Source organism: Monodelphis domestica, chromosome 3 (genome assembly GCF_027887165.1).
Source record: "Monodelphis domestica isolate mMonDom1 chromosome 3, mMonDom1.pri, whole genome shotgun sequence".
NCBI lineage: Eukaryota > Metazoa > Chordata > Mammalia > Didelphimorphia > Didelphidae > Monodelphis > Monodelphis domestica.
Window position 1 is genome coordinate 417,776,331 of NC_077229.1, and position 11,803 is coordinate 417,788,133.

The window sequence follows — 11,803 nt, forward strand, 5'->3', positions numbered from 1 at the left end:
AATCCTGAGAAACCATATCATTGAAGACACTCCTTTTTTCTTGCCTGAATTTTTACTTTCTGTCTTAATAGGACAAGGGCTAGGCAATGAGGGTTAAGTGATACAGGGTCACACAGCTAAGGAAGTGACTGAAGCCAGATTTGAACCTAGGAACTCTCCAGGCATGGCTATCTATCCATTAAGCCACTCAGCTGCCCCAGGCCAACACACTCTCAAACATAACTAATTATGCTTATTCAATTAGTTATTTTTGTTATTAATTGAATTAGTTAATTACTTTATTGATTATTAGATTTCTTTTGCTATATCTCTTAACCTTGATGTTTTATGCCAATACGTATTTGCTTCATTTTGGTGTATGTCCTTGTTTATAATAGAATATAATAATAACTAGTAATTTTATTAGCAGTTTCTCTCCACAGTGCCTAAACATATTCTAGAGACAGGGCTTAGGTGGATTTACAGTATCATAAGTCTCACCTGTCAAAAATAATAGCCTAATAGTTTGCATAGTGCTTTAAATTTCTTCAAATAATTTCTGCACACAACTATTAGGTCCTTAAGATCTGTGATATGGGTAGTGCTAATATTAATCCTATGTTTGTAGAACGCTTTATAATTTTCCATATGTTTTCATATATATTTCATTTACTCCTTGCAACAACCAAGTTAAGGTTAAAATATCTATTTTGGGGCCAGGTAGGTGGCATAGAGGATAGAATTGGGCCTGGAGATGAAAGGCCCGGGGTTCAAATCTAGCTTCAGATACTTCCTGGCTTTGTGACCCTTGAACAAATCTCTTACCCCCAATTTCCTAGCTCTTGCCACTTTTCTGCCTTGGCACTGATACTTAATATCTATTCTAAGACAAATGTTAAGGTAAGGGCTCTTTTTTTCTTAATCTACTTTTCAGATAAAGAAATTGAGGTCAGAGGTTAAATTACTCATTCACCCACTTGTGTAGTAGAACCAGAACTAGAACTCGGGATTCTTAAATCATAGTCTATTATTGTTTCCCTTGATCATCCTTTTGTGGTTTCAGCCACTTAGTTCTTTCAACATTGTTTAAAATGGTAAAAGAAAAAAAAACACCAAATTTTTGGCAACTGGGGTGATCCCTGTAATTTTCTTAATCCTAGGGACAGTTCTGTTAATTTTATATTATGTTACTAAAAATGCCTCCAACAACAACTTGCATTGGTGCCTGAAATTCTCACCTTAGTCACATATTCGTGTTATGGCAAAGTTGTTACTTGGGAGGGTTAACAAATTTATCACTTGTTAACCCAATATGAATATTCTTTCCTTATAAAGGCCAAGGAAAATGAATCATAAAATGAGTAATTTTTAAAATGATCTTGGAGGTGTGGGGAATGGGGGAGGCCACTTGCACTTGTTCAGGAAAGGCAGGCTCTGATTGAGTTAGGCTGGCATGCCTGTACTGAGAAACCCCAAAGAAAGTGCTCATTTTGAAAGGATCTCCAAACCATTTCTTGTTTCTGGTTCTTTAAAAAGGCTACATGCCCCAAATTTGAAAGTAGGTAATCCTTTAGACTATTAATAAAGATTTAGTCTGATACCGGGTTAATAGTCAACTTTAATTTGGCAGTTTTAGGACTTAGGATAAAGGATGGATCAAGTCTCAGGATAAAAGTGTAATTAATCCTCTTATCCTCCAAAACCCTGGGGTTGTGAGTCTCTACAATTTATGGGCTTGTGCTTATTTGAAGCAAAACTGAAGTGTGTAACTACTCTCACACTGTTGTAACCAGCATCATATGGCAATGACTTTGTCACTTGCAGACTGGAGTCATACCAATGATCCTGGAATAAAGTGGCGGTGTATCGCGTTTCTAATGCCCTGAACCAGGCTGGAGCCAGAGATGAATACATGATATAATTAGCAATGGCAACTTTTGCACATGGTTGGTCATGTATTGCTGGATATTACATAATAAGCACAAACCTAAGTGAATGGATGTTCCTCCGGGGAATTTGTATAAAGCTATTTTAGCGATACCATTTCTGTTCAAGACAAGGGAAAAGGCTGCTAATTTGAAAGCTAAAGACAAAAATGGTTATAAAGAGAGCACTCTACTTCCTTGGGGTCTGTTCAGTTGCCAAGTGGAGTTTTTCCTCTAGTCTTGGGAGCAGATGACAGATGGTTCATTGAGCGAGGGCTGGAAATGGTTCCTGCCTGGGTTGTGGTGTCATGGGCTTGATGGGAACACTATCCCACAGAAGCTGATAGGAGAGCTTTATTTAGTACTACGCTATGTGGTATTCCCTCTGTCCTTAGCAGAGTCCTCTCATATTGCTCAGTAATATATTTTTAGATTTCTCCTTCGGTGTCCGGCTGAGATTTTACTGTTTTCCTGGTGCTTTGTTGGGCCAGCTCAGTGAGAACAGGTTGCCCCTATTGGGTTGGGCATAGGGCTGGAGAAAGGCTCTGACTCTGGGTAGATGTGGTAAAAACCATACAAGACCATCAGATATTGGACAAAGGCCTTGGGGCTGGCCTAAATGAGGGTAAGCTGAGTAACAGAAGAAAAGTTAATGTTCAGAGGAAAACTCCATAGCTAGGGTTCATTTTTAATTCAAATCTTGTCATAATGCAGGACTGGTAGACATGTTACGTGTCTTTTTATGATTTTAGGTACACAACTACACTTTTATGCAAGCACAAACGAGTTTGGAGGTACTGAGCTATTTTACAAGCACAGTCAGTTGTATTGCTTTTAGCCACTGGCCATTGCAGATTTCATAAAAACTTACTTACTCTATCCTACCTTCTATCCTGGGTCAAAATATTGGTTTTTAGCCCTCTTTCTGATCTTCAGTAAACTTTATTTCTTGATTTTTGTCTTCTTCCTCTTGTTTGTTGTTGGGAAGATTCTAGAATTTCTGCTTTTGGATGTCATATCTAGTCTTGTTTAAGGTTGACTCCTCACACCTCCATTGTGATTTAGTAGAAAGAGTATAGAAGTTGGAGCAAGACAACTTGAGTTTAAGTATGGGCTCTATTACTTAGTGACTGGTTATTTAACCTTGCTGAACTTCCATTTTTTCATCTCTCAAAGGAAGATAGTAATATTAGTAGTACCTTACAGGAATGTTGAGGCTAACATGAGCTAATCAGTATAAATCATGTATAAGTATAATCAGTATAAGTCATATCATCATAGTGAATTTCTTGGGAAAAGACTCATGAGGCTTTTCCTTCAAAGTTCTTAGTCATACATTAACCTTTTTATTTTTTTAATTGTAATTTAAGTCTTAGTTCATTCATAAAATGAAGATAATAAGATGGAATCAAATAAAATAAGGTTAATGCAAGGCTAAGGAACGTTTGTTCCCCCAACTCCAAGCCTAATATGGAATGAATTATTTAGTTATAAGTGACTTACACACTAGAAGTGTGAAAGAAATGTCATGAAATATTATGATTTTTTTTGTGTGATGTATCACATTTCATTAAAAAGAAACCTTTATTAAGTACTTACTATGACATTGTTCTCCATAAAAGTCCTGTTCTGATACCTTGTCTTTGGGTGAAAGTGACCCTCAATACTTGAAGCCTTTGTCAGCAGACTATAAGCTCTGGAAAGAACTACTGTCCTGTAAGTGTTTCAGGTAGGATTTCAAGGACAGTATTTTCTGAAGACTAGCCTGAGTACAGACAAGGCTTATTACTAATAACTCAAGCAAGAAGATGATTATTGTGGGGCAAGAGAACTGATCAAGGTAAACCTCTTCCCATAACCTAGCCAATGAATTTATAGAAATTAAGGGGTAGTTAAAGGAGATATAATGTTAACTTCCCTAATGAAATAAAAAGAAGTTAAATCAAACTTGATGGAATTAGTAAGGAGCTAATGATTGGCCTTTATAGTGTGTATAAAAATATATGTGTGTTTGTGTGTGTATGTATATATTTTAAACTTACCTTCCGTCTTAGAATCAATACTTGGTATTGGTTCCAAGGCAGAAGGGCAGTAAGGACTAGGCAGTGGAGGTTAAGTGACTTGCCCAGGGTGACTCAGCTGGTAAGTATCTGAGGCTAGATTTGCATCCAGGATCTCATGTCTCTAGGCCTTGCTCACTGAGCCACCCAGCTGCCCCCACCTCCCCCATAGTATTTTTAAAAGGAAGTCATTAGGGAGTTGGTCAGGGCATGAGACTTAAGCAGCTGTGTAAGATGAGAGAGTTAATCCTGGTCATCAGCAGTTCTGCAGAGAGGACCAGGAGCTAACTACCTGTCCATCATAAGCAAGGACATCCCCAAAAGAGAAAGGACCGCAGGACTTTACAGCATGGACTTGTTATTTCCTAAGCATCTGTGTGGCAGACATAGTATCTTTGTAGGAGACTATGCCCTAGGTTTAAGGGGGAATGTTCTATTACTCTTTTATGCTATGCTATTTCAATAAATGCCTTTGTATTTGTATTCTCTAGTTGACTATTGAAGATGATTATTGGAAATGAAGGCATCTGTTTTTCACTCTTTTATTTTGTATTGGGGGGGGGGGTTATATGAGTATTCTCTCACAACACTGACCAATATGGAAATATATGTTTTGCATGATCATACATGTATAACCCAGATCAAATTGCTTACCAGCTTGAGGAAGGAAAGAAATGAGGGAAACAATTTGGACCCAAAATATATGTTGAAAATTATAATTACATATAATTAGCAAAATACAATATTTTTTAAAAAGAAAGAAAATGCAGGCACCTTTGGAAACTTGTGAGCTTTAGTTTTAGGAGTATAGCTTCCATAGGAGTACCAGAACGAAGGTTATTACCTCTTATGGGATGCAGCCTGTGAGAGTAAGTTGAGGGGGTGGAGAAGAAATAGCCAGAAGGGGTGCTATAATGGAATCTCCCAAAATGAACAAGATACAAAATAGCTCTGTTTTGTTTACCTCCCTTTTACTTTTTCAGTGATAGTGGCTGAAAGGCAGAAAGAGATACAGTGTCAAATGTTAATTTTTATTTTCTTAGCATTAACTGTTGATAATCTAAATGTGAGATATTTGTCCAGTGGTCAGCGAATTGGCATACGCACCTGAAGGAACTGAGTCATATAGATTTTGACATTCTTTTTCTCAGCATAAACAGAAAACCAAAAAAGATGTTGAAGCTAAATCTAGACATGACTCACAGATTCATTGTGGAGTCAAATAAAGGAAATGGTGGAATCGGTTCCAATTTGCATCCAGAAGTAACAAAAAATAGAATTTAAGGAGCGTTTGATCATCTTATATTTAGTATTCACAATGGGAAATTTCAAAGACTTATCATAGAGATCATATAGTCATAGATACAAATCCAGTAGTGGTATTGCTAGGTCAAAAGATATGTATAGTTTTATAACCCTTGGAACCTAGTTCCATCTTGCTCTCCAGAATGTTTGTATCAGCCATCTACAGCATTATAGTGATTTGGTGCATTGTCAGAGACACTTTCTATCATTTTCCCCCCCCCAAAATTTGTTGATTCCCTTCTAATCTTGGTTGTGTTTGTTTTATTTGTATGTTTTTACTTTCTAATTTAATAAAAATTATCCATTGCATTTTTTGTGATGTCCTCTATGCCTTTTTTGGTCATAAATTCTTCCCTTATCTGACAATTAAACTTTTCCACATTCCCCTAATTTGTTTATGGTTTCACCCCTTATTTCTAGATCTATATCTAGATGCATTTTTTTTTGGTGACTTAAAATTTTTATTTAATTAATTAATTTAGAATAGTTTCCCATGGTTACATGATTCATGGTTTTTTTTCTTCCCCTCCTCTCAACCCCCTCCCATAGTCTAGATGTATTCTTACTTGGTGTGTGACATGAGATGTTGTTGGTCCATTCCTAGTCTCTGCCCATACTGCTTTCCAGTTTTCCCAGTAGTTTTTGTCAATTAGTGAGTTCTTTCCCCAAAAGTTTGGATCTTTGGGTTTATTAAACTTGCTTTGGACATTAACTACCATATGTTGATTATCTAATCTGTTCCCTTAATCCACAATTCATTGCTCTGTTTCTTAACTAGTACAAGACTGTTTTGATAATTACTGCTTTATAGTATAGTTTGAGGTCTGGTATAGCAAGACTTCCTATATTTTATTTTCCATTAATTCTCTTGATATTCTTGACATTTTGTTCTTCCAGATGAAACTTGATATTATTTTTTCTAGCTCTATGAATTAATTTTTGGTTATTTTGATTGGCATGAACTGAATAGGGAAATTAATTTAGGTAGGATATCATTTCAGTATGTATTTTAATACTTGGTGACATCAAAGATACCTAGGAAAGGACAGCAAATATGTTGAAAAATGTGGTTTAGGATTAAGAAATATGAGAGAACAGAAGCTTATAAGACTAAATGAAAATATCATGAATACTTAAAGTACCAAATAATGTCAAAAAAATGAGGTTGGATGAATAATGAACAAAATGAAACTGAGGGGTTGCTCATCACTTGGAATGGTTGAACAAATTGTGGTATATGGTTGTTACAGAATACTATTGTGTTATATGAAATGAATAAGATGAGTTCTGAAAAGACTTAATGGACAAGGAATTACTGATATGAGTCTTATCTGAAACACTTTCAGACCATCATCAAGAATGAGAGAATAGGGGCAGCTGGGTAGTTCAGTGGATTGCAAGCCAGGCCTATAGGTCCTAGGTTCAAATCTGGCCTCAGACACTTCTTAGCTATGTGACCCTGGGCAAGTCACTTAATACCCATTGCCTAGCCCTTACTGCTCTTCTGCCTTGGAATCAATACACAGTATTGATTCTAAGATGGAAGGTAAGGGCTAAAAAAAAAAAGAATGGGGAGAACATCTGAACCAGGCAAAATATATATAGAGGTAGTTTGGTCTAAAGGTTCCACATTTTTTAGAGTATTGAGGAAAGGATACTAAATTCTATTTTAAAATCTCAGATTTTACCACCAAAAAATAGGATCAGGAAAATAACAATTACCAATTTATACATCTGCTTTCCCATATCTACAAAATTTTTGAGTCTAATCACATGCATATCAAAGATACTTGATGAAGGTATGAACAGGAAAACAGTAATAGATAACTTTGTTCAACAACATACTGATTATTAATATCACATAGGGAATAAAACGGGGAACAGTTGCTTTCCAGAGGTGTTTGTCCTAATGTGACATGTCTAGTGTAAAGGGATTATGCCTCTTGCATTTGGAAGGTATGGGAAGGTGCCATATTCCAGATGCTCTTGTTTGAGGTTGATGTTCTAATCACATTAAGCCCAGAATGTTACACATCTTCCAAATGAGATCCATAAAGAATTTGTTTGGCCTAACTGTCGGTCCAGGGACAACCAAATGGATGAAGATGCCTTTTGTCTAGACTTAAAGTGAATAATGAACTGAACCCTGAATTGAATAGGAGAGAGAGAATAGATTGGATGACATTTTAGAAATTGTGTGATACTTTTAATTGTCCTCAGATTCTTCCTGAAATAAAGGTCCACCTTGTTTTTTTAAATACTAGTAGTCATTTAGTAATGCTCTATAAAATGGAATTATAAATACCTCAGTCTCAGGAAAATTAGTCTTGTGGATCAACCCAAGGGGAAAGGAAATATTATGAGTGATGATAGCCTGCAGCAAATTACCAATAAAAACTTGCACACCAGCTGTGTAATAGATATCAAAGAGATTTATGACTAGAAAAGGAGACAAGCTATACTCATGTAGTGAGGATGAAGACTAACTCTTGGGCAGTCCTTGGGTTTCATTGCTCTCTTTGTAATATAAGGCATTCAGCACATTGGGTGTACCTTGCCAGTGGAATATTTATGGGAAGACATGGACAAGTATTCCAAATAAAAAGGCACAGAAGGGGTTATCTTCATCATTGAAGCAAATACCCACATTGATGAGATGATAGCTCCATGGAAAACTGAAGTAAAGTATGTGGAAAGCATTGTATTTGGCTGTGTTATCAAAGCACAAAAACAATAGCTTTTAGGGAGTTTTTGTTCTACTAGAGAACTAAACATCCACAAATAAATATGGTATAAGGGCAAGTGAAGAGAGACAACATTAACAAGTTGGGGAAGGGAATCAGGGAAGTCTAAGGAACAGCTAGTGATCCTGTCTGGTAGGAATGTAGAATGTTTAATGTGACATTAGACTGGGAAGATGGGTTGATAGATACCATATTATAGAAGACCTTAAATGCCAGAATGAGGTACTTATATTTTATTATCCTGGGGGCATTAAGAAACCAATGATAGATTTTGACCAGGAAAAATGACATGGACACAACCATGTTTTAGCAAAGTTATTTTAATAGCTGTGCGGATCAGAGGTGCTAGACGGCTCACATTATTCCCAATTGTCATTTGAATTAAAATGTGATTGGGAAATGGCAAAATAAGTTTTAAAATATGCTAAAATAGATAATATTAACATGCATTTTTCTGAGTTGATATGTAGCCTGCAGGGATCTATATGTACAGTTTAGTGGCCCCAGTTTATATTCGAGTTTGACACTACTGGTGGAGTTAACTAGAAAAGAGTGTTAAATTTTGGTGGTGGTTGAAATATATTAAATATTTAAATATTAAATTAAAATTAAATATGAAATATATTAATTAGGTGGTCACCAGGGATTTAATTTCTAAATTCCAAAATGAATTACTAAAGTAAATAGAATTTATGGTAGTTTATTTACAATAGAGGGAAGATACTGAGGAATGAGAGAGAGGAAATTCCAGCTTCCTCTGAGCCAGATAGAAATACTAAGATCCTAATCAGGGAAAAGAGTCTCAAGACGATGGGCCTTTCTTGGAGGTTTATACCTCTGAGAAAGGCAGAGTCACTAAGTCAGCCTTTCACTCACCAACAGTAACCGGCTAAATGGAAAGCAGTCTGAGGTCTCCTGCACGAGCTCCTCCAGGGGTCCAGTTCCATAGTCTCTCCTCTGAGTCAGAGAGCTCTTTGATCTCCTCAAATTAAATTGAATATCTTCTTCTGGCCTCTGATCTTCTTTTTAAAGAACTTCCCTTGTGTCGCCTCCCCTAAATTTCACATCTACCAATCACAGCAGACGCTTTTCTCCAGGACTGCCCACTCTTTAGTTCACACCTTCTTTGGTTAGATTATATCCCCTTTTGGGGATTAAAATCTAAAAATAGATTGTCGGATTATAATTCAATATTCCCAATAAAGGAAGAACTAAATACCTTCATTGTTAACAGTAAGGGGATTACAATTTAATCTTCACAATAAAGGAAGAGCTAAGTGTCTTCATTGTTACAATCAGGAGATAGCTAAATCCAATCTTCACAAGTGAGATCCTAAAAGGAAGAAAGGCCAATTACAAGGTAATTAATTATAAAAATGCTAGACAAGAGGTGACACAGACATGAACTAGAGTAGTAACTATATAAGTAGGAAGAAGATGGTGGATATGAGAAATATTGCAGAGATATAACTCAAGCATAAATATTGTGTCTGATAGGAACAATGTACCATGATAGGCCCTGGCAATAAAAAGACAAAAAAAATGAAACAATTTCTGCCCTCAGAAATAATATTTTTACTGAAGGATGGGAGGCACATACAACATAAGAATTGTTGAAGGAAAAAGCACTTAGAACTAGGGAAAGATCAGGGAAGGTTTTGCAGAAGAAAGAGCATACATGTTAAATTTTGAAGAAAAAGACACTGAGGGGAGAAATAGAATACTTTCTAGACAGGGAATGGCAAAAATACAGAGGAAAATGATAAAATAGCAAATTTGGGGAATGCTTAGTTATTTAGCAACTGGTTGGCTATGTTGGGGCTGTTGATAGAGAGAGAGAGCCTCCTAGGAAAAGTTTAGAAACTTGTGTGACTGTTGGGTTTGTACCCCAGAGAGATAAGGAAAAAATGTTTGTACAAAAATATTTATAGCTGCACTTTTCATAGTAGCAAAAAAATTGGAAAATGAAGGGGTATCCCTAGATTGGGAAATGGCTGAACACATTGTGGTATTTGATGGTGATGGAATACTATTGCGCTGAGAGGAATAATGAATTGGAGGAATTCCATGGGAACTGGAATGACCTCCAGGAATTGATGCCGAGCAAAAGGAGCAGAACCCGGAGAACATTGTATACAGAAACACTGGTACAATCAAATGTCATGACTTTTCTACTACCATCAATGCAATGATCCAGGACAATCCAGAGGAACTTAGGAGAAAGAACACTATCCACATCCAGAGAAAGAACTGTGGGAGCAGAAATACAGACAAAAAACATATGATTGATCATATGGTTTGATGGGGATATGGGTGGCATTAAAAGATCACTCTGTTGCAGATATGAATAATATGTAAATAGGTTTCAAACAATGATACATGTATAGCCCTGTAGAATTGCTTGTCAGCTCCAGGAGAGGGGGTTGGGGAATTGGGATGGGAAAGATCATGAATCATGTAACTATGAAAAATATTATAAATAAATAAATTTTTAAAAAAGAAACCTGTGTGACCAGGAAAATAGTATCCTCAACAAAAGTAGAGAAATTTGGAGAATACTAGAGGTGAATTATATTTTGAACATGTCCGGTACCAATTGATTTATGAGGAGACCATCACATGGATAATCAGTGCCAATGGAGGAGGTCTTATTCAATCCAACAAGTTTGTTAAACACCTGTTATGTGGGAGCCATTGGTCTAGATTCAATGTATGCAAAGACAAAAATAACCATCTTTGTCCTCAGAGAGACTATGTTCTGTCTGGGCAAGATGGAAGGGTAGAATATTATTGTTGAATAACCTAATCTCCTTATGCATAGTATGTGTCTGGGAAAAAAATTCTCAAGGTAAGTTCAAGCTATTGAAGCTTGTTGTGACTTGGGTCACAGTCTATGTCCGTAGTGAGATTTATTTCTAAGGAAAATTATTAGATTTGTGAGAGCTAATAGACATCTTCCAATAACTTATCTCTTTGTACCAGATACCAGGGTTGAGCAGCCAGGGAGCCATGACGTCAGTTTCTACTCTACAAAATCAGTCTCTGGTGAACAGATAAGTGGAAACAAGTTCAAGTGATTTAAAAAAATTCCTTCTCAATGGCACACTCTAATTGAAAGTCACAAGAATTGTTGAGTAATAAATTGAAAATAAGTATCAGTTCTTTTGTGGGGTGGTCATCCAGCTTCAGCTAAAAGGAATAAATGGTTCATATGTCGGCTGTGAGGTAGGTCACACTTCCAGAAATAGCTTTGGTATAGTACCATTGGTTTGAATTATATGTTTGGGAGCTAATAGCTCTCTTTCTAGCCACCAGAGGGCAACCATAGTTTTAAAATTATAGTATCCAAGATTAGAAAGAATGTTGGTAATTATTTGTCTTGTCCAATGTACAGATGAGGAAATGGAGGCCAAGAGAAGTTATTTTCCCAGGGTCACAGTGGTTTTGAAACAGCATCTTATGCCTTTAAATCCAGGAATATTGGTATTCTAGTTAGTATAATATTCCATCATATCATACTTAAAAATTTAAAACAACAATAGAAAAGGCTTATAGTTTGTAGATAGTCAAACGAGTCAAGTCAGTCACCTGTAAATGAGAAAATGCTACTGAACTAACTTCTGTATCTCTCTGCAAGTTCCTTGGGAATATGGAACATAACATATAATATTACCTGATCTCTACTCCTCCCTCCCTGATTCCTACTCTTATGTTTGCATATTGTGACATTTGGGATGTCCCAAAAGTATTCATGCAATCTTTAGCTTTAATGCGTGTGTGTACATACAGA

The 11,803-nt window shown here is 36.3% G+C and overlaps 1 protein-coding gene across 6 annotated transcripts in view; it reads left to right on the forward strand.

Annotated features, from left to right (window-relative positions):
- HAUS1 (HAUS augmin like complex subunit 1) overlaps positions 1 to 11,171 on the forward strand; it is a 31,110-nt gene extending 19,939 nt beyond the window's left edge. For 4 of the 6 annotated variants that reach the window (XM_056824383.1, XM_007486621.3, XM_007486624.3 and 1 more), the window contains one exon: positions 10,996 to 11,171. In XM_056824383.1, the coding sequence (XP_056680361.1) occupies positions 10,996 to 11,090 (95 nt within the window). In that variant the 3' untranslated portion in view covers positions 11,091 to 11,171. Of the gene's footprint in view, positions 1 to 3,633; positions 5,579 to 10,995 lie in introns of those variants that run through there. The other 2 variants (XR_008917830.1, XM_007486623.3) reach the window with 2 other exon arrangements.
- The last annotated feature ends 632 nt before the right edge of the window (positions 11,172 to 11,803 follow it).